This window comes from Lactuca sativa, chromosome 5 (genome assembly GCF_002870075.4).
Source record: "Lactuca sativa cultivar Salinas chromosome 5, Lsat_Salinas_v11, whole genome shotgun sequence".
Taxonomy (NCBI): domain Eukaryota; kingdom Viridiplantae; phylum Streptophyta; class Magnoliopsida; order Asterales; family Asteraceae; genus Lactuca; species Lactuca sativa.
In genome coordinates this window covers 344,214,620-344,239,671 of record NC_056627.2, presented here as the reverse complement: position 1 = coordinate 344,239,671, position 25,052 = coordinate 344,214,620, and the positions used below count along the sequence as shown (strand labels likewise).

General features: G+C 35.1%; 1 protein-coding gene and 1 long non-coding RNA gene across 3 annotated transcripts; both read right to left on the bottom strand.

Moving 5' to 3' along the window:
- Positions 1–1,169: 1,169 nt before the first annotated feature.
- LOC111887308 (transcription factor DIVARICATA) lies at positions 1,170–3,020 on the bottom strand. 2 transcript variants are annotated; one of them, XM_023883466.3, is made up of 3 exons: positions 2,042–3,020; positions 1,856–1,969; positions 1,170–1,760 (listed from the first exon to the last, which is right to left on the bottom strand). In XM_023883466.3, the coding sequence occupies exons 1-3, from the start codon at positions 2,290–2,292 to the stop codon at positions 1,340–1,342; spliced, it is 786 nt and encodes a 261-aa protein (XP_023739234.1). In that variant the 5' UTR covers positions 2,293–3,020; the 3' UTR covers positions 1,170–1,339. The 2 variants fall into 2 exon arrangements, with proteins under 2 accessions (XP_023739234.1, XP_023739233.1); XM_023883465.3 differs by having other exon boundaries at positions 1,856–3,020.
- A 9,622-nt stretch (positions 3,021–12,642) lies between these two features.
- Positions 12,643–13,688, bottom strand: LOC111887326 (uncharacterized). Its single transcript, XR_002848734.3, has 3 exons — positions 13,188–13,688; positions 12,917–13,054; positions 12,643–12,844 (listed from the first exon to the last, which is right to left on the bottom strand). It is a non-coding gene; the product is annotated as an uncharacterized LOC111887326 (long non-coding RNA).
- Positions 13,689–25,052: the final 11,364 nt, after the last annotated feature.

Sequence of the window (25,052 nt, the reverse complement as noted above, 5' to 3'; positions counted from 1 at the left end):
GTCACAATCGCATGATGCTTACATAGACCAAACATATCATCGTGTCACTAAAATCTCATTTCGACAATTTTATCATAAATTGCAAGTTTGTAAACTTATGTCATAAATATACAAATGTGATGGTAAACTACTAACGATAAAAACCCCAATTCCAAATATTTGAACCTCTAATAGATATTCACTCCTAGGTAGAGTTTATGATGTACGGCTGAAAATCGAAAAATAAGAGTCAAAGCATATAAATTTAGCCTAGAAAATAAAGATATGCTTAGTGTGATGAATCTTACTTTGTACAAGGAAATTGTGCTTTTATGTTTAATCATTGAGGAAATAGGATCTTAAAAGGCAATTACTTGAGAAAGATTTTCATCAAGATAAAGGAAATGTAGAAGGTATGTGTGGTCTTGCTCTTGAAGCATAAGATGCTTCATGTGCTAGTGGGATTTAGATTCGGGTGTGACTAGCAAACCAGGAAGGATCGGCTACATTGATTTCCACATCAAGTGTATTGCATCTTGGAATGATACTCAAGTTGATGTGTAACAATGGGTGTATAGTAGTGCAACCATCATTTTCTTGTCACAGTAAACTGTTTATAGGGTTGCATTTGTTATACGAGACATGATAATACTAGACAAACTTTTATGACAAATTTTTTATAACCAGGTTTACAAGACCATTCATATCTTTTACACCGTGTGTCTATTCCACCTACCTTTTTACTTTTAGATGAGAATAAAACGTTGTAACTTTTGTCTCATTGACACAAATATAGTCAAATCTTAGTATAATATAGATTAAACGCAATACAAAGTGTATTTGTTTGTTATGCGATACAGAGAGTATCTAATACAACTCTAACGGAAAAGTTCTATTGATGTTTATGAGGTCCTTTTTCTTTTTAATGTCATGTAAACCATGTATGTTTGGTAAACAATACATAATGTATGTTTGTTAACAAAGACAACTCCACGTGAGAACCTTATATTGTATTTGGCATCCATTTCTAATGTCAATTAGTCAACAGTTGTAATTTTTTCTCATCCAAGAGATGAAACAACAACATGGAACAGACTCGTTATTGATCTTGTGTCTTATTTAAAAGACGTAATTACCCTCGGCATACCCCACCTAACTTGACAAGGGATCAAATCGGTCCAAGACTAAGATGCTAAACAACTACAATATTCATATTATAGATAACACAACAAGAGAGTGACCAAAAAACACAAAAAAGAAAACATATAAACAACGTAACAAACTCTGCTTAAATCAAACAAAAAAGAAAAACAATCATTTTCAATAATCACTACATATGTTATCAAACGAAAATGTTGGCTCATCCATGAGGGTAATGCATCGCAGGTTGCATCTGAAAAACCATGCTCTGAGATCCACCATAAAATTCATGTAAACCACCATTACCTTTGTATCTCGGAGACATAAACATGCTCCCATTTGTTTGGTCGAATGCCATGGCTGCATCACCACCACCACCACCGGGGTGGCTCCACTGAAACTTACATTGCTCCGGTGATGTTCTTTTATTTTTTGGCAAGGAGTTTTGATTTTCATTAACGTTCACTGTCGTTATATCATGAATACTTGCTCTTCTCTTATCTTTCCCACCGGAAAGTTGCCGGATGAAATACTTCTGAGCATGGCTTGCAACTTGGGTTGGTGTTCTTGTCACAACGTAATTTCTTGATATATTTCTCCAATCTCCTTTTCCATACTTCTTTAGCCCCAATAGAAACAATCTGTGTGAACAAATTCCCAAATACTCATTTCAGATTACAATCAAATTAATCAAGAAATTGCAAAAAGCAAAGAAATCTAAAATGGGTAGACTTACTTATGCTCTTCTTCTGTCCACGGAACTCCCTTTTTCCTTTCTTGTTCAACAGGACGACCGGCAGCGACCACATCCACCGGAGACCTCTTTCCTCCGCCGCCATACGGCGGAGACCTGGACGTATTCAAACCATGATTATTCCCCCATTCTAAAGTAAAAGGACAAGTGTTATTATTATACCCATACTTGGGATATAGCCCTGCTTCAATACTGCTCACATCATCTTCCAATTCCTTATACTGTCGCATCACATCCGCCACCGTCTTCCCCGGGACCATCTCCGCCACCCTCTGCCACCGATCAGGGGTGTCTTTATCAAACTTTGCAAGCGCATTCTCGAACAATTTGTTCTCAAGAGGAGTCCATATTCTGCTCTTTAAGCTCTCTTCCATCATCCAACTAGACGAATTCGAAAGGATATCTGTTTCCCACTTCATTGAAACTTAATTAAAGCACCCCGAACAATCAAGATAGGATTTTTAGAAGTTTATATTAGAAAATTAGTAGCAGAGAAAAAACAGGGGAGCAAATGTAGGAAGGTTATGTAACAGAAGGTTAAAAATCAAGACGCATTTTAAAGGAATCCGAATAGTTTTTTTTTCTGTTTACTATGGCCAACCACCCAATAACTGAGGAATCTTTAAAAGACACACCTTTTTGAAACTTAACCACAATATATTCCCGAAATTAGATTGATAAACATCAAGAAAACCCTAGAAACACTGAACATGATCTGCAGTCTGAACTGATAACAGAAATCGGGGGATGATTTCTAAAATTGGAAAACAGGGAAGTTCTGGACATATCGTTTAGCAAAGGGGAAAAAGGCAGTTGGTAGTTAAAAAATGAGAAGTCAGAGTGGTGTGTATGCAAAGGGGGTTTCCTAAAAAGCTTAAAATGGTAAAGAAAATACACAAAAAAAACCTTCTCTCTCTAAAATAGGAAAGATTATGTGTTGAATTCTTGGATCTTTGGGTTATGTGGAGGAGAAAAAGGGTTGCTTGAGGACGATTTCTGCCCTTTTCTTTAGGGAAAACAGAAAAAAGATGATGAATTTGAGAAGGGAAAAGCAGGAATACCAAACGAGAGAGAGAAAGAAAAGGAGAAGGTGGTGGATGATGATTGGAGGAGATGGTGCTGTGGGCACTGCAATTTAAAAAGAAATAGCACTATTTTAATGTGCACTCTTTCCCTTATTTAAAGATTATTTTTTTGTAAAATAATATTTAACAAGTGTTTGGAATTTCGCTTTCAGAATAATTATTGTGTTTGAAAATTAAATTATAATAATTTAAAATTATGTAAAGTGAAGTAATTTTTTATGTGTAGTTTTATTTACTTGTTTATTCAAACCTAATTATTTTCATCAATATAATAATAATCATCATTTTTTATAAATGGGTTAACTAAAAAGACATCTAATTTTAGCATATAGACACCTTAATTAAATTTTGAAATATTTTTTTTTTTTGAAATTACATTGTTTTTCAAAAAAAAAAAATTATAAGTATTTAATTATAGGTTAACTTTTTTATAAAAGTGTCAATGAGATTACAACACCCTCATTAAACTATATAATAAAACAACCACAAAAAAACGCAAGTATTTGAAAATGAGAATTCATTTAATTTGGTTTAAGTTATAAAAAAGATAAATGATTCACTAACAACCAATGTGGCACATTGACAAGGTCAAACTTATGCCTTGGCAAACTATGATATTTTTCAAAATGTGATAATTTTGTAAACATAAAAAAAATTATAGAATTATATCAAATATCTCAAGTTTTTAGAACTTTTATATCAACACTTAATATCAACTAGGAAACAGCCTGCGACTATGCCGCTTTTGGGGTAATATAGGAAAAATCGGCAAACTTTAAAAGAGATGTGCTGAAATTGAAAATGACCACAAATAGGGGGTCGAAAGTCGACAGTCCCTAAAATTAGATGTCAAAAGTGTACAACAAAAAGAATTGACACTACTGGAGAAAATTAAAAAAATGTTGTGACAATAATGTTAAAGTTGCAAAAGTTGGGAAAATACGGTTGACAAAATTCAAAATGAGTTTTTTTTTTTGTTTTTTATATATCAAAATGTAAAAGTTTTTAGTACAGCGACGAAAAATATCAAATTCATTAAAGATTTATGGCAAAAACGTCAAAAATATAAAACTTTTGACCGCAAGAACTAAAAGTGTCAAAATCACTAAAGATTTGTTGCAAAAACCAAAAGGTAGAAAAATTTAACGAAAACCCAAAAAGGTAAAAGTATTGAATTTAAGGGCTAAAAGTGTTAAATACACCAAAGATTTGTGGCAAAAACCTAAAGCCTAAAAAGTTATTATTGCTAAGGCCCTTGTGATTTAATATATATATATATATATATATATATATATATATATATATATATATATATATATATGATTAAATGTGAATTTTAAATATTGTGTGAATATGTGACCAAATTATGATCATTGGATTAAAAAAAATTAATGACTATGATTTTAGGGTGCATTGTATTAATGTAGGATAACAATTACTATATAATTACAATCAATTAATTCTAAGGTTATTAAAGAGTAATTATGACATTTTATTAAATGAGATAAAAGAGAAGTAAATATATTTTAGGAAACTAAGTCAAATATATTAACAAAATCCATATTATTATTTTTAAAACCAAATCACAGAAAATCACGTATTGAAAAATATGCAATATTTTTTTACACGATAATCACAAAAAACAAAATAAATTTCATTCTTTAAAAATTACTTAGTTTGATAACATATTTCTTTCGATAATAATTAGACGGTTTCACTATTAGTTTTAAAAACTATTAACAAAATGTTTTTATACAATATTTAGAAAGTATAAAATTAAAGAATTTGATGGTTTGATTATTTAAAAATCAAGAATTTACTTGAAACTTATTTCATTCTTTAAGAATGCATTGACTAATAAATATTTGTTAACTCTTGTCATAAAACTAGTGAGATATGTGAAAAAAAAAATCATTTTTTAAGAACGATCCATTAATATTTTATAACATATTTTTTTAAAGTATATGTAATATTCTTTTTATATAAATTCACCAAAACTATAGACCAACTCAAAATTTTTGAAGAATAGGAAAATATTATTTTTACAAATAAAAATATGTTACAATATGTAACATAATCTTGAAGAATATGCAATAAACTAATATATTCTTTATATGAATTCTGAAAGAATGAGCATTTGATTCAGCACTATATCTGAGTTTTAGTCACCAACTTTCTTGATACATATATTAAAGAATTCAATTTAAACTACTTACCAAAATTATATGAGTGAAGTTAAATGAAATGAGTTACAATAATTATAAGATTATAACTGAAAATGCATTTATTGATTTATATGTTAATTAGTATCATACTTTTTTTAAATGATTCGTCAAAAATTGGTTATACAATCACACAATATATAGTGTTTATATATGAACCTAACTAACTAACTCTCTCTCTCTCTCTCTCTCTCTCTCTATATATATATATATATATATATATATATATATATATATATATATATATATATATATATATATATATATATATATATATATATATATAAAGTTAACAAAAACTCAATTGTTTCATATCCGATCAGGAAAAAAAACTCGTGTCATAATACGACAATGCACACCTTGACACGTTATTTGAACGACACACTTAACAAACCCGCCTTGAACGTCTTCGAGACGGTTACATCACGTGTCATGTCATGAGAAGCATTGGTGCGCCTTTAGAATTATACTAACAAGTAACAACTAACATGTGAAACATGTAATAAAAATATTGAAGTTCTTAGGTTTAAAATCTATACATGCTTTAACTAACAAATAAAACATGTAATAAAAATATTCAAATAATTGAGTTTAAAATTAAATTTGTACATACTTTATTGATCATTGATGTTTTATAATATATAATTGATCGGTGACAAATGACAAGTGAAACATGTGATCATGAAATGTTTGTTTACCATATTTTTAGCATGAGTTAGTTTTTATAAATGACCACACCAAGGTCGATGTGTTCCAAACAGGTTTTTTAATATGAAATTATATGAACAAATCTAATATAAAAAATAAAATAAAATTAGTGGGCTGGTTCGCAGTTTGGATTGCGTTTGTTAATTTTATATTTTTCATACAATTTTTCTTATTTTTCTTATTTAAGAAACATTTCTATAAATTTGTTATTAGAAATATTTTTTTATCTAGTTTTATGGATTAATTATGTAGTTTTATGAAACACATGAAATATTTTTATAATATTTAGACTTATGGTTTATTTTATTTTTTTCAATTTTAACACTTTATTTTTTGTTTTAATTGAACATAATTTTTTTAATTTTATTCAATATTGACCATTTTTCATTTAAAACCAAATAAATAAATTTTTTTTCCATTTAAAACCATATCTGTATATATATATATATATATATATATATATATATATATATATATATATTTCATTTAAGAACTATATTTTTTTTATATAAATACAATGATTTTTATATTCAAACCATAATATTATGTATAAATATGTATTAGTTATATTATAATCGTATTTTTCATTAAATACGCAACTTTAAAATGAGTTTAGAGGTGTAAAGTGCACGGTGAAATAAACTGCAACTTTAAAATGAGTTTAGAAGTGTGAAGTGAACAGTTAACTAAGCTAATGTGATCTCGTTAACACGAGGGTCCGATGGTCACTTTAATTACCAATGAATCATTTGTTGTATATATTCATGATTTTTTATTCTCATATATATATACTTATTGATTTGTTGGAAAAAATCATAATATCATAATAGTACATGAATTATACAATTATAATACAATACGATTATACTATATTTAATACATATTTAGTTTGTTATCTACAAAATTGGTGTATCTTAATTGGTTTATTTTCTCAACTGTTTCAACCAGATATTTTAACTATTATACCATATTTATTCTGCATTTATATGAAATTTCTATGTTTCCAAAGTATGACGCTTATTATTTTGATGCTTAATAAGAATTTTTAGTTTTTCAGACGCATTAATTAGGGTTGTTGTGACAACCCGAAATTCTTTCCGTCATTGTAACCCGTTCCGTCAATAAAATTCGTCGTTTTCGAATTGTTTCCGTTTCGTTATTAAATTAAGTCATTAAATTTGAGTCGTTTATTATGACTTAATGGGTATTCAAACACGTTAATAACACAAGATAATATTCCAAATTATCAATTAGAAAAATTTCAGTTTCGACCATATAAAGTTACGACAACTTTATCGGGTGCGACCAAAAACATCGTATAACGTCAGTATCGGGTAGAATTCCACCGTGTCCAAAACTTGAACCATATATAAAGCTCAATTGACTTCATTTTGAAGCTTTTGCACCCTCTCTCACTACTCTCTCTCTACAATTCAATCCTTGGTCCAAAATTATCCAATTCAAGCTCCAAATCATCAAGGTAACCGTCCTAACTCATTGTATAATCTCTTCAACCTTCAAATTTGTGTATAATCTATGATTTAGGACCATAAACATGTGTTTACGGCCCTAGAACACTCATGGGCCGTGAACACATATAAAATAGGTTTTGGAGCCCAAAAACCCTCTCCAACCACTCATGGAGCTTAGAAATGACATAAGGACTTAATGGAATGGACTTGGAACACCTTGAACACATCATTTAGGAGGTAAATGAGAGTTTACGGCCCAAGAACATGCTTGGACCGTAAAAACCAATTCATGAGCAGTAAACTCATTTTAAAGTGTTACGATGCCACTTAAACACCTCATAAGCCTTGGAATAAAGTCTAGAAGCAACCACAAATGAGTTAGGGGCCTTAAACTTGAAAAAACCACTCATATAGGAGCTTACGGCCGTAAACCCCCCAAGGATAGGTTCCTGGACCGTAAACTCCTATACCTTAGTCAAATGATGCCCTAAATCCATTCTATGGCTTGTAAAATGACTTAGAATCACATATGATTAATCTATGGCCACCAAATCATGAAAGGAAAGAGTATATAGGAGCTTACGGTCGTAACTCCTAGTTCACGGCCGTAAAATCCATTTGGTAATCCCTTTGGTGGTTTAATCCATTTCTATGCCCTAGATTTGAGCTTAGCAAATTTTCCCCAAGTGATATAAGGCCATTTAGCAACCTAGCACCCACCACCCATGAGTTTACGGTCGTAAACTCATGGGGACATGGTCTTAGGGCCATAATATCTTCAATGAGTTTACTCTTGAGGAGCAAACTCCATATCTATGCCCTATGCGTCCGTAGATGCCACCCGGGTCACTCCAAACACTTGATTTGAAGTGTTTTCGCGCCTTGGAGTGTATTTTCATATCTAATTAGTGGTTCAAAGTCTAATTAGATACAATTATGTATCATTTCATATTACATAGGAACCTCATGCGTTATTAAGCCCCGAACTGACACTTAGCATCCAAATCGACTCGTTGACCAAGTGTACGATCTTCACTGACCATAAGAGCCTACAACACATATTCAATCAGAAGGACTTAAACATGAGGCAACGACGATGGCTAGAGCTGCTCAGTGATTACGAGTGTGAAATCCGCTACCATCCCGACAAGGCTAATGTGGTGGCAGATGCCCTTAGCCGAAAAGAAAGTTCAAGCTGCAAAGTGAAGACACTGACGATGACTATTCAATCTCACTTATCCATGCAAATCCGGGAAGCCCAGTTGGAAGCCCTCAAACCAGAGAATGTTTCAAACGAAGCCTTGAGGGGAATGGATAAGAAACTTGAGATCAGAGGTGACGGAGTCTACTGTTTCTTGGACCGAATTTGGACTCCAAAGTTCGGAGGATTCAGGGAAGTTGTCATGGAGGAAGCACACAAGACCATATACTCTGTTCACCCGGGTTCGGATAAGATGTACTTGGATCTCAAGAGACAATATTGGTGGCCAAACATGAAAGCCGAGATTGCTACTTTTGTGGGCAAGTGTCTGACTTGCGCCAAGGTAAAAGTTGAGTATAAGAAGCCCTCAGGACTGCTCCAGCAGCCCGAGATACCTGAATGGAAATGGGAGATGATTACCATGGATTTCATCAACAAGTTACCCAAATCTCCGAGTGGGTACGATACCATTTGGGTTATCTTCGATCGTTTGACAAAATCCGCTCACTTCATTCCGATCAAAGAATCATTCAAGATGGAGAGACTCACGCGAATCTACATCCAAGAGGTAGTTCGACTGCACGGTGTACCTGCGTCCATTATCTCTGATCGAGATAGTAGGTTTACCTCCAGATTTTGGCAGTCTCTTCAGAAAGCTCTTGGAACTAAACTGGATATGAGTACGGCTTATCATCCTCAGAGTGATGGACAGAGTGAGAGAACTATCCAAACCCTGGAAGACATGCTTAGAGCATGTGTCATCGATTTCAGAAAGTCGTGGGGCACATATTTTCCTTTGATAGAGTTCTCATATAACAACAGTTACCACTCCATTATCAAGGTTGCTCCGTTCGAGGCCCTTTACGGTCGCAAGTGTAGATCCCCTCTGTGCTGGCCGAGGTAGGGGACACGCAGCTAGCTAAGATTCGATTCCTCGAAAGTGCTCTCACTGGTCCTGAAATCATCCGCGAAACCACAGAGAAAATCATCCAAATCCGAGAACGATTGAAAGCCTCACGAGACCGACAAAAGAGTTACGCCGATATACGACGGAAACCTCTGGAATTCCAGGTTGGAGACCGTGTCTTGTTGAAGGTTTCGCCCTGGAAAGGCATGGTAAGCTTTAGGAAGCGCGGGAAACTTAACCCGAGGTACATTGGACCTTTCGAGATCCTCGCCAGGATCGGTCCTATAACCTATAAACTCCGATTACCCCAAGAACTTAGTAACATCCATCATGTATTCCACGTCTCGAATCTTAAGAAGTGTTTATCCGATGAAACCCTAGTAATTCCTCTTGAAGAGATCGAAATCAACGAAAACTTGAACTTTTTGGAGGAACCTATCGAAATCATGGATCGAGAGATCAAGCGTACGAAGCAAAGCTGCATCCCGATAGTGAAGGTTCGCTGGAATGCCAAGCGGGGACCGGTATTCACTTGGCAGCGCGAAGACTCGATGAAACAGAAGTATCCGCATCTATTTCCAAATCCATGATTTGTATCTTAATGTTGAATTTCGGGACAAAATTCCCTCTAACGGGGGGATAATGTGACAACCCGAAATTCTTTCCGTCATTGTAACCCGTTCCGTCAATAAAATTCCTCGTTTTCGAATTGTTTCCGTTTCGTTATTAAATTAAGTCATTAAATTTGATTCGTTTATTATGACTTAATGGGTGTTCAAACACGTTAATAACACAAGATAATATTCCAAATTATCAATTAGAAAAATTTCAGTTTCGACCATATTGAGTTACGACAACTTTATCGGGTGCGACCAAAAGCATCGTATAACGTCAGTATCGGGTAGAATTCCACTGTGTCCAAAACTTGAACCATATATAAAGCTCGATTGACTTCATTTTGAAGCTTTTTCACCCTCTCTCACTACTCTCTCTCTACAATTCAATCCTTGGTCCAAAATCATCCAATTCAAGCTCCAAATCATCAAGGTAACCATCCTAACTCATTATATAATCTCTTCAACCTTCAAATTCATGTTTATTCTATGATTTAGGACCATAAACATGTGCCGTAAACACATATAAAATGGGTTTTGGAGCCCAAAAACCCTCTCAACCCACTCATGGAGCTTAGAAATGACATAAGGACTTAATGGAATGGACTTGGAACACCTTGAACTCATCATTTAGGGGGTAAATGAGAGTTTACGGCCCAAGAACATTCTTGGACCGTAAACACCAATTCATGGGCAGTAAACTCATTTTAAAGTGTTAAGATGCCACTTAAACACCTCGTAAGCCTTGGAATAAAGTCTAGAAGCAACCACAAACGAGTTAGGGGCATTAAACTTGATAAAAACCACTCCTATTGGAGCTTACGGCCGTAAACCCCCCAAGGATAGGTTCCTGGGCCGTAAACTCCTATACCTTAGTCAAATGATGCCCTAAATCCATTCTATGGCTTGTAAAATGACTTAGAATCACATATGATTAATCTAGGGCCACCAAATCATGAAAAGAATGAGTATATAGGAGCTTACGGCCGTAAACTCCATTTGGTAGTCCCTTTGGTGGTTTAATCCATTTCTATGCCCTAGATTTGATCTTAGCAAATTTTCCCCAAGTGATATAAGGCCATTTAGCAACCTAGCACCCACCACCCATGAGTTTACGGCCGTAAACTCATGGGGACATGGTCTTAGGGCCGTAATCTCTTCAATGAGTTTACTCTTGAGGAGCAAACTCCATATCTATGTCCTATGCGTCTGTAGATGCCACCCGGGTCACTCCAAACCCCGGACTGACACTTAGCATCCAAATCGACTCGTTTCTCGACTAGTGAGTTCATACCCCTACGCCTTTTTCAGTGTTTTTCAATGTTTTCGCGGGGGGGGGGGGGGATACAAGCAAACTATAAATGTTTTCGAAACTTAAAACTGATGTAATTCTGTAAATATCTGGCAAACTTTTAGATATCTTTATCCCTTATGTATTATGCGGAGCATAAGGGATGTTTTATCGAATATAACCACATGGATTTCAGTAAAGGAAACAATCAAACTAATCAAATTATTATGGGAATAATTTGGGATCTTCAGTTCTCATTTTATGAATTTGGATTTCATGCAACGTCAATAGATAAACTATGTTTGATTCAGTTTATCTCTGTTTATTGTAAAGTATTATGCCAGATAATTTCTTTGTGTTCAACTATTTATACGTTATTATGTTTTGAAATGATTATTATGTTTGATAACGACCGAGTATACCGTGAATAATTTAATACTAGCTTGTGAGATTCGTCTTCATTAAACCCTTTGGGTTATCAGTAAATCCTCCCTGGAAGTGTAACCAGAGTCTCCTGTAGGGAGAGCGTGGAATTTGTGAATAGATCTATTCGGGACTGACAATCCCACACCTTAACTGCTAGCTACAGTTAGGCGGGCACGCCTGGGGTAACAAATTATGGATATCGTCCGACGCCTGAAGAACGTCAAGGAGGTCTCGTTGTCATATTAGCATGGTTACCCGACTCACAATACGTATTAGTATAAGTTTATTCACGGATTGTTATATCTAACTTTGATCTATTACGGGATGGTATTCCCATGGTTTTCAATCTATAGTTTTGTGTATTAAAACTACCTACTATGATACGGGATGGTATTCCCATGATTTTCAGTCTAAAGTTATACGTATTAAACTGTCTTAATAAGAAAATATGGGATTTTCTTGGATAACAATTTTTTCAGAAAACTAAAGGAAACATGTTCATTTTCAAAAAACAAAACACTTATGAACTCACCAGCTTTATGCTGATTTTCAAACTGTTTGTATTCTCAGGTTCGCATTAGACAGGTACTCAGCAATCCTTTTGGCGAAGATGGAGTTCGTAGAAGACACGTCTTTACTTTTGTTCATATATACATATGTATAACACTTGTAATACTTTACTTTTAAACAAATGTAAATTCTATTATGTAATTTAATGGTTGTTTACTTCGCTTACTATGTACATTGGTTATGATACTTAACATGAAGTCACCTCCGCCCCAGAACGTTTCCGCCCTGGGTTTCGGGGTGTGACAGTTGCAGTTTGAACTGTTTGATTCATTTGACAGTTTACACATTTTGAAGTAAAATATCATCTGGTATCTTATAATATTTGAAATGAACTCATTTATTTTACATTAGATGCACTAAAACTAAATGAGTCAAATTACAAAGAGATTTATTGTAAATTAAATTTTCACAGTCTGACCTAAATTATGGGATGTCACTAAAAGTTTGCCACAAACACAACCCATTTGTTGAAATTCTGAAATCCAAAAATGAAAAATGGATATTAGAAAAAAATAAAATAAAAAAGTCTATACATGTTCTATGTTACCTTCTGAACTAAGCCTAGTAGTAGCTTCATTGCCGCCATTATCAAACTCCATTGCAACTTCATCCCTTCTTGTAGAATAGAGAAAAAGTTTAGATGATCTCTTTGATTCTTTCTCTACATACTCATTTGCTGAAATTCCTTTCGAGCACATACACCCAAAAACTATTCAGAAACAACTATTTGGGAGATATAGATTCTACTCAAGAACCAAGATTTACATTTGTATGCTTCAATAGATTTATGTCAGAAACTAAAGTAGAAGCTCGCTCACCATTATTGATCTTGAGATAATGATAAACTTGTTAATGATGATTATGATAGTCAGATGATGAAGGATCTGGTGGTGGATGATCGTCAATGGATATCATTTGCTACATATTATCTTCAGTCTTCTTGTGCTGTCTTAAACCAGTCACAAGAACTCTCCTCTATCTTTCTCTCTTCAGAACTTCAAAGTAAGCCTCTTGATTATTTGATTAAAAGCATGTGCTTAGTGACGTTGAAGCATCAAAGAACTGCTTTTATTTTATTGTATCTAAATTCGATTGAAAAAGGAAAGAACAAGAATAGTCAAAAAATATCGTAAAGCCGACACTACAGATGAAAAAGAACTTCAAAATTGTTCTTTTATGTGGGTCTTATGGTTTTTATGCAGATAAAGTAAGTTCCCAAATTTATAACTAAATTCATAACCAGAACCCATTTGCTTTAACATCAATTCAGAACAAAAGAAAAAAAAAAGATGGGAAATCATAGAAAAATAGACAAGAAGAACGAATCATGCTTGAATAGAAGAAAAGAGCAACCTATCAAAAGGAAGCATCAAATTCATCTCTCCAACAAAAAGAAATTTTGTACTACTGATTCATCTCCATACATGAATTTGTGTTTGAGAGAGAAATTATATATATATATATATATATATATATATATATATATATATATATATATATATATATATATATATATATATATATATATATATATAGCAAAAAACTTCATAATGGTCTCTGTTTTGTGAAATGACGAAAATGTCATTCTATTAAGAGCTAAAAGATGACCGCGTCAACTAAAATGATCATTTGTTAAAAGTTTTAAAACCACATGGATCATATGTGATGTTTTTTAAACTTATAAACTAAATTTCAGATTTTAAGACACCACAGAGACCATTTATAAAATTTTGTCTTTAATAAATAATGTGTTAATTGTTTCCTTCATCACAAATACCTTTTCTTAATATATTACCAAAGGATGTGTGGCCATTTTGCAGTTTAAGTTGGGCATACAAAAGTGATTAGTGCACTTTATATTAAATAAGAAATAATTGGTGTACTTAAAAAAAAAGGTTTAGGTTATGGGTCAACTTCAATGACTATGAAACATGATTGGTGGAAACAATTTCTTCCCATTAATAATATTTTCCAATACTATCATTTAAGTATTGTAGGGTGTCTCACTCGTCCTCGTGATTCCAATAAAAACTAAAGAAATGATATTCTACAATAAGTTTAATAATGGTGTATCCTCTTACCAATGTGCTAAAACATCATCGTAAAGAACGTTTGACTAAAATCTATATATCAAGCGGTAAAAACCTAATTAATATTACATGGTTTTGTAAACTGCCTCTTATATTTTAACATGATTGATGGAAGAAAATAATAAATTTCTAATAAGCTACATCAACAAAATTAGAGGAATGGAAAAAAATATTTTAAGCTAAAAAATAATAGATCATGATCAGTTTTTTTTTTGTCATACATAATAATTAATGTTTTATAAGGTTGTATAATATATATAAATTATAGACAAAACTTCAAAATGGTCCATGTGGTTTTTGAAAATCTGAAGTTTAGTCCCTAATTTATAAAAACTTCACAGATGGTCTCTGTGGTTTCAAAACTTTTAACAAATGGTCATTTTCGCTAACTCCGTTAACATTTAGCCGTTATGTGAAGGGTATTTATGTCATTTCACAACCACAGGGACCATTTATGAAGTTTTCCTTAACTTAAAAAAAAATAAATATAATTATTTAATATTAAAGGGCCCCACCCCCCTCTCTCTCATATATATACAATGAAACACCAGAACCTACCCTCCTCCCCCCATTTTCACCCAAATCCAGCTGAATCGAGACGCACACAAAGGCTTCAACTCCACTATCTTTGAGTTAGAATCTGAAACCCATGTAGGAGGTCCGATGACCTCCTTATCACCGCTGGAAGTCGTAACATCTCCTAACCCTCCACAATGTCATCGACGACCACCATAACAATCCCGTCAGTGAGTCTGGTGCCAAAGAAGACAAAAGCAATGAAAAGGGATCACCAAAAGCTTTGTGGGAAGCTCTAGCTCTCTCCTGATCCTCTCAGTTCCATCCTCCGCGACATCTTCGGACTCACTCCAATTAAAGAGTCCAAACAGTTCTCCAAGAGAGAGAAGCAGCCGCTCAAGAATGTTGGGGTCCTCTGGATGATCGAGTTGCAAGTCTCGTCTCACTTCCATCATGCTCGCATTATGATCGTTTGTAAGTGGCTGGGCGATGACTTTGCTTAAATTTCGTGGATTCACACGCCCTAAAACAGCTATGGAATCACCCAAATTAGCTACGAACAATTTCTTATTCCATATGATCCCAACCCGACAACAAGAACCAACTGAATAGATGTTAGGTATGTGTTTCAGTGCTTCACGCGCAAAATAGATGAATCCTTTCTCAGTTTCAACAACCACATTTCTAAGCACTTGTTTGTTAATCTCCTTAATTTCATACCCTCATCCCTGCACATGCCCCTGTTCTTTGTTGGATTTCATATACCAAGGTATGGATGAATCATTGTGCATTCATTCATAATAAATTATCAGACTAGCTATGTATATAAAGTGTTTGATGAAATGACAGAACCAAAACATTGCCCTGTTCCACCATATTATACATTCAATCGAGCAAATTTATTCACAAATATGCAATGATAAGATCTGAGAATTATTGTAGAATCAACAAACTTCAAATAGATATGGTTACGATGATGCAATAATGAATATCATAAATTATGGACGAATGTGGAGGAGGTGATGTTATATGATAACGAGGATTGAATTTTCCCTTTTTATTTTGGGTTGTAGGTGCTCTTCCTGTGAATGTAAAAGAGAAAAACAGAGAGAAAGGGGTAGAGTGGGGAAGAAGGGAATAAGGGTGGGGTTGTTGGAGAGAGAGAGATAGAGAGAGAGTATGTGTGTGTGTGAGAGAGTGTGTGTGTGTGTGGGGGGGGGGGGGCTTTAATATTAAATAATTATGTTTATTTTTCTTTTTAAAAAAAATTAAGGCAAAACTTCATAAATGGTCCATGTGGTTGTGAAATGACAGAAATGTCCGTTACTTAACGACTAAATGTTGATGGAGTTATCGAAAATGACCATTTGTTAAAAATTTTGAAACCACAGGGACCATCTGTGAGGTTTTTATAAATTAGGGACTAAACTTCTTATTTTTGGAAACCATAGGGACCATTTTTGAAATTTTGTCTAAATTATACAATCCATCAAAACATAAAGACAAAACGTCAAAAATGGTCCCTGTGGTTTTCAAAAATATCAAGTTTAGTCCCTAATTTACAAAAATCTCACGGATGGTCCCTGTGGTTTCAAAACTTTTAATGTTTAGTCCTTCAGTCTAACTCCGTCAGCTTTCTACCGTTAAGTGAGGGGCATTTTCGTCATTTTCAATACACAGGGACCATTTATGAGGTTTTCTCTATTTAAAAAAAAAAGAAAAAAGATATAATTATTTAATTAAAGGGTCCCACCTTCTCTCTCTCTCTCTCTCATGGTGGAAGAAACCTCTACATGAGGTTGTATTTCTGGTCAAGAAGAGGCAACAGCCTCCCTCGTTCTCCACCACTGTTCATGTCAAAGAGGCTCCACCCAAACACCCCCTCACAGCCGCTAAAAACCCCAATCCTATTTTCTTCCTTGGCTCACCGGAAAAACGAAGCAGAATAATGGGGACTACCGCCTCTGATCTAACTCCCTCTCCACCTTTCCTGTCGAAGCTCAACCCCCAAACACCTTACTTTGATCGGCGACTGCAGCTGCCCCCTCCTTTCGAGTTTCATCGTCGGACAGAAGTAAGACAATTGAGAATTGTCAGAGTAGCCCAAGTAAAAAAGAAATCAACGACAGCTGTCACTTCCATTCTTCTTTATTCTTCAATCCGATTGAGCATCGATGGTGCACCCCCTTGATCAACAACTGTTTCCGCTTGGGCCCTTCCGTTTTCCTGTCACCACAAATTGGTGTCTCTCCCTCCCCTTGTGATTGGCTCAACCATCGCCGGAGGTCCCGCCAATTCCATCGCATCGTCCACGGAAGATTGTTGTATCATCTCATAAAGCCAAATCTTCAATTAAGAAACATTTGGGTCGCGATTAGTCAACAGAAAATCGCAAGTTACACTGCATAATTTATGGATACGAAACTCCAAAATTTCAAGTAATTTTTAAAAGTAATCCACAGTTATTCTCTTTGATCTTCACAATAATTTTCTCAGGCCTTCACAAATTCAGACAGAGGTCGTTTAGATTTCTTCAAATCTTGGCAGCAGTTTATGTTCTTCAAGCTTTGTGGATTGAGCGGCGGTTTGATGTGCTTATAGTTTCTAGGCAGAAAAGGGGTTGAAGGCAGCTATAATGGTTCAATCTATTTGGTCGGTAACTGATGAAGAGAGAAATGCAGGTGAGGCTAAACTAAGTTATGACTTCAATTGTGAGGGGTAGAAAGGAACCTATCAAGTGTTTCTTGAATGTTTTTTTAGAGAGACGAAGAAGAAAAGCAAATGAAGAGAGAGAGAGAGAGAGAGAGAGAGAGAGAGAGAGAGTAGGGCCCTTTAATTAAATAATTATATATATTTTCTCTTTTTGTAAATAGAGAAAACCTCATAAATGGTCCCTGTGTATTGAAATGACGAAAATGCCCCTCACTTAACGATAGAAAGCTGATGGAGTTAGACGGAAGGACTAAACATTAAAAGTTTTGAAACCACAGGGACCATCGGTGAGATTTTTGTAAATTAGAGACTAAACTTGATATTTTTGAAAACCACAGGGACCATTTTTGAAGTTTTGTCAAACATAAATTGTTATGTAGGGTAAAAAGTTGATGTGTATAGATCACTTTCCAAATATAATATGTCATTACAAGATTATTAAATAATAATAATTTAAATCCTACTATAATTTAATTAAGAAGTTTATTGATAAAAACATGGAAGCTTATAAAAAAATATTAAGAGTTTACCATGAACCTAATAACGAATGGTATGTTTTCCAAGATAAGAGGAGCTCGTTAACCTAAAACTTTAGCTTTGAGAACGTGCTAGCAAATACATAACTCCTATAATTAACAATAAAATATGTTAATTAGTTTGGTTCATGCATGTTAAAATATATAAGAACATGTTACATGACTCATATTTTAAAACCGTTGACATAAAACCTAGTAAACTTAAGGGTTATTAACCCAAATAGTTTAAGGTCGTTTCTTCTTGAGCTTCAAACTCATAACTTCAAAACAAAAATCTAATCAATGGTGTTATGTTATTATCTAAAAATGCTAGTATCGAACAATATACACAAATATGTATGGTTTATAGAAATATAGAATAATACAATGCACCGATTTTATACATAGTCATATAGATATAGTACGAATAGTTATCGTCTCAAAGGGTTAATAATGTCGGGTTGTGGACCACTCATTGGTGGGTGGCGGAGGCCATGGTCCACATCTTAAGTAGGGTTGGGTTCAATAATGGAGAAAGTGTACACAACTCTAGTTGGTTGGGGTCAGATTGATTGTCTTCTCTCTCTTTTTTTTTCCATGAAAGGACACCTGCAAATGCAAGCATGGGAGTATGGTCAAGGAATAAGGGAAGGGTAGTTTGGTCAATTTACGAAGGTTAAACGAGTCACGGGTTGACACGTTATCTCAAATTCAATGTTTATTGGAAGGTGTACCCCGTACCATACCCCCACCCTAACCAAAACCCCCTTTGACTTTTGCATTAGAATAAAATTGGGATTCGTCAAGCTGATGGCATGTAATATCGTTGAGTTATATTTTGGAATATTTACTGCAGATGAGTTTTTTTTCCTCATATATATATATATATATATATATATATATATATATATATATATATGGAAGAGTTATATGGAAAATAAACGGCAACATATGTTGGAACCAATGAAAACATGACAACACATCATTTTGGAATAACTATATAAATAACTTCTAAAGTAGATTGCTTATGAATAAAGAAATGGACACGTGTCACTTGATCATTGATTCCAACATATGTTGCCCTAATTGTTCATTTTCCATTGAACCTACTTTTATATATATATATATATATATATATATATATATATATATATATATATATATATATATATATATATATATATATATATATATATATATATATATATGAGTTTGTTTTATGTTAATAATTAATAATTAATAATTAATAATTTTAGGTCAAACATTTATAAAAAGAAGTGTTCTACGTTTTTCTTTTATGTTATTTATTTATTTTGTCTAAGAGTTTGTTTAACTATTATTGTGTCCATCAAAAGAAATATTGGATGCGATAAGAAAAAATATTTAGAAACTAGTTGTTAAAAGGTGATAGCCGATAGCAGATAGCCCGTATATGAAAGTTGGAAACTATAGTTTTATTAGAATATATAAGTGTCCTATAAAAATAGTTAAAAAAAATTTAAAATATATAAAATTACATAAATTGACTTATCTAAAATATGCCATTAATTTTAAAAAAGTGTAATTAAACAAATTTACAAAATTATAAAAGAATTTTTTTGTTAAACATTATTTGAATTAGCTTTTGCATTTGAAATTTTTTGTTTTAGCTAAAAGTTAGAAGCTCTATGGAATGATTTTTTTTTCCAGATTTTTTCTTGAAAAACTACAAGATAGAACTCTCAAAAATAAGGTGGCAAACAAATCTACTGTTTAAATTGGAAATGAACCTCTCGTATTTAAATCTTTCTTTTTCGATTGTATACAAATTTTGAAAAATAGTAAACCGGATCACGGTATAAACAGAAGCTATATCATAAAGTCAATCATGTGGAGGATAATCTCCTAATAGGGCTGTGCATGAGTCGGTTTTGGACTCAAACCCAACCCAACCCATAAATTATCGGTTTCTGGTTTTCAGAACACATTAGGATCGATTTCTGGTCGATTCGGATTTTCGGGTTCTGAGGTCGGTTTGGACGGTTTTTCGGTTTCTTGGGTTCAACCCATACACTCACGGGTTCTGGGTTTAAGCCCATGGGTTTTGGGTTTTAACCCATTTTTCATAAATGAAGCAACAAGTTAAATACTTCAAAAAACACCAAATTTATGTTAAATACTTCAAAAAATATGAGTCTTACAACAAATAGTCTATTACAAGTTACAACCAAAGCCCAAAATAGTCTATTACAACCAAAACACAATCAAGTATGGGTAGGTTTCTCGTGTTGGATGGGTCGATTTCTTGGGGCGGTTTGTCAGTTTTAAGTATGGGCGGTTTCCCGGGTTGGATGGGTCGGTTTCTAGGTAAAAACCGAAACCGAACCTGATTTTTCGGTTTTTAAAAAATTCAAACCCTAACCGTTGGTTTTGCTTCGGTTTCGGTTTTGTCGGTTTTAGTCGGTTTCTTGGTTTGGGTTTGCTCACCCCTATCTCCTAGAACTATGAGTATCTGGGTACACCAAATTCTAACCGAAAATGTTTTTTTTATAAAATTTTACATATTGATGCGCCTCCGAGTTCACCTTGTAACATGCAATTATCAGGTATTTCCATTTTAGTCATCAACCTAATTGAAGTTGGCATATTTGGTCCCTTGTGGTCAAGTTTCGCATTTCAGCCCGTACGTTGGGCGTACATGTGGGTACGCCCAACGTGCTCGTGAGAATGGATCGCGAAAGCCATGCTAGTACGCTGGGCGTACAATTTGGTACATCGGGCGTACTAACTCAGCCTTAAAACCCTAATTTTAAGGGTTTTCTCTCCTATTTAATCCACCTTATGCCTCCCTTGGATATTCTTTATCAGCCACCTTCTCTTAAAAACCCTAATCTCGAGTCTAAGCCTTGTTTGTGAGAGTTTGGAGGTTATTAGTGATTTTCGGTGCTTATTGTTGAAGAAGAAGGATATTGAAGAAGGAGGTGTTGTTTGCAAGCTTATAGATCCAGAAACTACCCCTCCTTATGCATCTTTTGAAGGTATAAAGTCTATACCTTGACGTGTTTCCTTTTTTATCTCCATAAATGAGTTTTCATGAGCTTGTTGTCCCAGTTTGGACCTTAATGAGTATGGGGCACTCCAAAGCATATTAGTTGTCCTTCCAGGCATGTTAGGTCTTGTAGATTCATAAAAAATGGTTGTTTATTGGTCCCTCTCTAGCCATGCAAGAGTTTGGTGGTGTTGGGGGTGGATTAAATTAGAGTTTTAAAGTTCAAGCTCTTTTCAGCCATGTAAAGGCTTAAAGTTTTAGAATTTATGGATTAAGACGTTCTAAGAGGGCCATATCTATGTTTGGATGCATGTATTAATGATTAAGACCATTTTGGAGTGGTTTTTGGGGTCAGACGGCGAACGCCCCGCATACTACTAGCTATGCCCATCGTAGCTTGGTGAGACCCTAATCCTACCTGAATCTCGAGTACGCCCCGCGTAGGTAGAGAGTACGCCCAACGTACTTGCTGGGCAGTTGACTTTTCTGACTTTTGACCTTTGGTCAAGATTTAGGGTTTTGGACCATGGGAGGGGAAAACAATCTTTTTTACCTTAAGGGGTTTAGCTGTGGGTTTTGGAATCACGAGTTTAGTAATGAACCTTAATTATTAATTAGGGTTAATTATTGTGTTATTAGGCGGAGTCTAGTTTCGGCAGTTTGGATGCAAGATTTATCTGTCATCAGTATCAGGTGAGTCTCCTAACTTATTCTTACATGTTTCGTAGAATATTTGTATTTATGATGAACAACCTGAGTTTTCATCCAGAGGACTTGAGAACAACAACTTGTTGCGGCCATATACTCTGCCTCTACGGTGGTGAGAGAAACACAATTATGTTTCCTTGAAGACCAACTTACCAATCATCCACCAAGTAACTGACACCCTCCCGAGGTGCTCTTTTTATCAATTTTGTTTCCTACATGGCCTGCATCAGTGAAAGCCTACAAACTGAAGCAATTCCCTGCTAGATACTAGAGACCTAAGGCCTTAGTCCTTTTAAGATACCTAAAGATCTGCTTAACTGCGGTCAAGTAGGATACTTTGGGATCCGCCTCGTACCGAGCACATAAACCCATGGCGAAGACAATATCCGGTCGGCTTGTAGTGAGGTACATAAATGAAACAATCATTCCTCGGTATATTTTATGATCAATTGACTCTCTAGTAGGCTCAACTGAGATTTTTTACCCGAAGGCCATGGGGACCTTTGCCGAGGAGTAATTTTCCATTGAAAGTTTCTTCAACAGCTCAGTTGTATATTTCTCTTGATGGTTGAAGATCCCTTGAAAGATTTGTTTGACTTGATGTAACATCCTAATTCGGATGGTCCATGATTAGGGTTCGTGGGCCACGAGCCGGGCATGAGGAAGTCTCGGGTTATGGCGAGTTTCTGGAATCGTAAGGCATCTCATCACCTTTCCATAGGTATGAGGATCTTTGGAATCGGAGTTATATCAAAGAAGCTATGGAAGTTTGAAGATTTGGCAAGATGAGTTCCTAAGTGGAGAAGTGTGGCAGCGAAGTACGCTGGGCGTACGTATGCGTACGCTTAGCGTACAAATGAGCGTGTTCCTTAAGAATGAGCCACCTAGTACGCTGGGCGTACCAGATGGTACGCTGGGCGTACTAGGAACACAAGGAAAACCCTAATATTTTAAGTTACCCTATATAAAGAATGAGATGGCCTCAATCCTGGCCACCTTTCTCAGAGAGCAAACCCTCCAAAACCCTAGTCCTTTATTCTTGGAGCTTGTATGTGTATTTAAGAGATTTTGAGAGTTTTGTGTGCTCTTGAGGAGAAGTGGAAGCCTTGAAGAAGAAGGAGTTGGAGTCCAAGCTTCTAGATCTGAGCATATCTGAGATGGGAGCTTCTTTTTGAGGTATAAAGCTTCAAACTTTACCTCTCTTTTGTTTTAAGTATGTTAATGGGGTATTTTAGGGTTTTGTCCCAAAAAGGTGGAGACTTGATGAGATACCGAACTCCAAAGACTAAGACCCTCCCCTTTTGAGCTTATTAGTGGTGTAATGTCATAAAAATGGGATCTTGGGTGATGGAGCAAAGTTATGCATGAGATAAGAGCTTAATGGGTAAAGAGAATAAGTGTTTTGTGTGCTTGTGACTTCTTCAGCCATGCAAAGGCTTAAAGTCGATAACTTTATGGAGTAGGAGATGTTAGGAAGTCCAGATCCAAGAGATGAGTTAAGGTCTTAACGGGTTAAGACCCAGAAATTGATTTAAGCAAAACTGAGAGTACGCCCAGCGTAATCCTAGTACGCCCCGCGTATTAGGCTGAGGTCCCCGATCAGAGTTGTGCATGCTTGAGTACGCTGAGCGTACCAAAGGAGGTACGCCCCACGTAACCCCTTTGTCGTCTTTTGGGCTAAGTGATGTGTTGGGCCTGGGGTTTGGGCTTCACGAAATAGAGTCTTGGATCAGAGAATCATATGTATGTGCTTTGGGCCCATGGGTTGGGCTTGCCTTTTAGTTTGGGGTTTTGGGCCGTGTGAGGGCCCATTATTATTGGGCCTTGGTGGGCCCAATGGGTTCAGGGCATTAATGGGCTGGTAGGTGGTCTATCTTTAGACCCAAGTAGTGAAAGGTTGGACTTAGCTCCTAATTGAGATAATTGTGGGTTTGGCACAGAGTTAGAGGCCGGTGCGTGGCAACAGTGTTTTTAGGAGTTGTTCTTCATCCGAGGTGAGTCTTCTCACTATACTTTACCTAGAGTGGTAATTAGAGTTATGTGATAGAGTATTTTGTATGCTATTTATATGATGTGATACACTGCATTATTTATATGTGATTTATGCTATGTATGTTTCAGAGTTTACAGAGTTAGGACCGGAAGGTCCACAGAGTTAGGACCAGAGGGTCCACAAAGTTATGGGACTGGAGGGTCCCACTGAGACACATTGACCAGAGGGTCAAACAGAGTTATAACCTTGAGTGGCTAATATGTGTTGTATGTGGTATTTTAGGGAACTCGCTAAGCTTCGTGCTTACCGTGTTATGTGTTATGTGTTTTAGATTTTCTTATCTGGATCGCGGGACGGCACCGTCTTGATTGTACACACCAGAGAAAGAGTTAAGAGGATCCTGGATTAATAATGGACTTGTGATTTTTAATTAAATAAAAGAGATTTTTATAAGATATGTTAAGAAGAGTATGCATTTTAAAAATGAAAAATTGCTTTAACATTTTCACGTCGTTACAAGTTGGTATCAGAGCCTTGGTTTGAGGGATTCGGATGTACCTTCGGGTATGCCTGGACTCAAACTGAGGAAATGAGGAAAAATTTCAAAATAAATGATTTTTCTAAAACAAGTAAGAGTTTCTAAGAAAAAGCAGAAGGAATAGTGTGTACAATCAGCCAGAGCCCGAACGGTGATTTCCCAAAATACCATTACATTTGTGTTATGAAATATGTTATGAGATATTATGCATGCTAGAGATAGGCTAGTTATTTCATATTTTAGGATTAGAGTGGCCTGATTTGTGATGTCTTAGCCTAGGAGTTGCTATTATCTGTGATGCACTTTCAAGTATGTGCTGAGTAAGAGTATCCAACGGGAATCCTTTGTAGAGAGGGATTTGGTTAGAGGAGTGATCTAGGAGAGATATCTAGATTAGCATTGTGAAACCTACCGAGAGAGTAGCTAGATACCGCGGGAGGTAGAGTTGCAGAGTTCGGTGATATCTTTTGATTATGAGTAGAGCTAGTGGAGTTATCACCTAGAGCGGGTTATATGTGTTTATTCGACGCCCGAATGTTGCTTGCTTTGTGCTTTGTGGAACTCCCAATGATGGGAGTCAGCT